We start from the raw sequence: 2,339 nt of genomic DNA, 5'->3' as shown, positions 1-2,339 counted from the left end.
CACATGTTCCTGTCTTGATACTTGCTGGATAACATGAACAGGAGTAATCAAGTTGGAATTGTGATAGGTTGGCCCTCCAAAAGGCACCTCAGGTGGTGGAGTCCTAACTTTCACAGCAGGTTTCTGCACAACTCTCCAAAGCTGCTGTGGTGGCTTAGGTACTGGTTTTAGTACATTTGCAGCTGCCTGTTTCTTCTTGCACATCTCAGTACTATGGCCTATGCCCTTGCAAGCACCACAAATAGTAGGTTTCTACTCATATTCCACTAATATAGTGATATCCTGTCCTTTTTCATCTTGAAACATTAATTTGTCCGGAAAATTTTGGCCTATCTTAACTTCTACCAGCAATCTAGCATATCCCAAACGAGTTTTATCCTCAGTGGCTCCATCCCTCTTTAAAAATTTCCCAAGTAAGCCTGCCAATTTTTCAAGACAAGTCTTACCCCAAAACATAAGAGGAAGACCACATAGACGCAACCAAATAGGGACAAACTGCACTTTTTCCTTACAGAGGCTACAATCCTCAGTCCAAGGCTTAACAATTAAGGGCTTATTATCACACATCGGGAAGCCTTGTTGAAGCACAAGAGACTGACATTCCTTATTAGGGAAACGGACCAAAAACACACCATTAGGGAGGAAAGATATCTTATCAAACTTATACACCCCCCAAAGTTTCTTAACAAAACCCTCAAGTAACTCCCATGGAGGATTACTGCCTAGAACATAACATACAACAACAGTGTCCCAATATTTCACTTCATCCGCTACATCCTCAGCAGTAAACCTTAAAATAGACCCTGACGCCTGAGTAGAAGTTTGAGGAGATTTAGATTTCTTACCAGTGACTTCAATCCATTCAGTAGCATCCTCAGACACCTCAGGTTGCTCAAACACCACAGGCTGCTTAATTCCATCATCAACAACAATAGTTTCAAGATTCAACACCGGAATCCCCACAATCTCACTCACCTCACAAGTTTTTTGAGCATCAGAGGATTGCGGAATTCCAGGGTTTGCTGTTGAAGACGATGGTTGATCCATATCCAAACGCAAATCAGAACAATTAGTAAAAGAGAGTCGTTGTTTAACTTTATAACGTAATTTAGCGTTTAATTGGGATTTTTTCCGGTTGATTTTCCTTGCCATATTTGCAAGTCAAAACCCTAGAAAAACAAGAGAGAAGGAAGAGCTTTCTCTCTCTAAAACACCTTGTCTCCAATTTCCCAGGTACATCATCTACACAGCTATACTTCCTATTCAACCTTTCGATCTTGCAAGACAAATTAGTCGGACTCTCGTGGATTTCACTCATGCACTCATAAGTAGGGGTGATTTGAAAGACCATAACCCCAAATTAGACCTTTCTAATTAGGTTATCAAGATTCTTTATTTTAGAAATCTTTGGATCTATGTAATATGCATATAATATATAAGCCTTAAAAATATAAAAAAAGAGGAAAAACAATTTTTCCTTACATTGAGTAATGGTAGTATTTGGGCACAATAAGATCTCTTATCTTGTTGTTCTTGAGCTTAAAATAAATGGCAAGATCCTCCATCTTCAAGTGTCCAAGATAGAACACCTCCTTTCTTAAGCACCCAAGAACTTATCCCAAAATCTTACTAATATTAGCTAGATATTATGTAAGATTGCCCTTGAAAAACATACTAACACTTAGTAAAAATATTAGATTTATGATACTAACACTTAGCATTTTATTTCTAATTTTTTGAGGATTTTAAAGAGAGGAACACACTAGAGTTTTCCACATATAAAAGTTAAGTGGAAAAAGAACAACACAAGTGTTGTGTAGAAGGAGGGAGGACGGTTGGAGTGTGCTAGTGGGGGAGTGTTTTATTCTTATTTAATTACACCCAATCCTCATGTGAATGGGTTAGAACAAACGTAATTATGGGGAAGTCAAATGTGTAAGAGAAATGATGGTGTTTAAAGCAACACACACTACCACATGCACTTACACGGTCCAAAATGACTTATTTACGGGTCCATTTTGGTTCTTATATTTGTCGCACAAATACGAGTAAATTTTATTTAAACATCGATTTATGTTTAAATGCTTCCCAATTAAATTCGTCTAAAACACTCCATAAATATACATGTACAGCTACACATATATTTTACGTACCAATACTAGTCACATTAGTCAATCAGTACTAATTTAACAATTAACCGTTTAATCATTAATTCCTGTCTCAATTAATTAATTATTCAATTATCACAAAATTAAATAATAATTTCCGCGCCTCGAGTTCACAACTCGATATCTCTCTAAAATAAATTAATCGACTAACTTTTTAGTCAGTTTATCAAG

General features: G+C 36.7%; 1 protein-coding gene across 1 annotated transcript; it reads right to left on the bottom strand.

Moving 5' to 3' along the window:
* Positions 1 to 252: 252 nt before the first annotated feature.
* LOC141620457 (uncharacterized) lies at positions 253 to 1,152 on the bottom strand. Its single transcript, XM_074437322.1, has one exon. It carries the CDS (start codon positions 1,150 to 1,152, stop codon positions 253 to 255), a length of 900 nt encoding a protein of 299 aa, XP_074293423.1.
* Positions 1,153 to 2,339: the final 1,187 nt, after the last annotated feature.

Source organism: Silene latifolia, chromosome X, assembly GCF_048544455.1.
Source record: "Silene latifolia isolate original U9 population chromosome X, ASM4854445v1, whole genome shotgun sequence".
Taxonomy (NCBI): domain Eukaryota; kingdom Viridiplantae; phylum Streptophyta; class Magnoliopsida; order Caryophyllales; family Caryophyllaceae; genus Silene; species Silene latifolia.
The sequence above is the reverse complement of the archived record's forward strand: the minus strand, read 5'-3'. Positions and strand labels throughout refer to the sequence as shown.

What these genes read in the sequence shown, in the direction of transcription:
- LOC141620457 (XM_074437322.1), bottom strand. Translation starts at nt 1,152, where the DNA reads ATGGCAAGGAAAATCAACCGGAAAAAATCCCAATTAAACGCTAAATTA.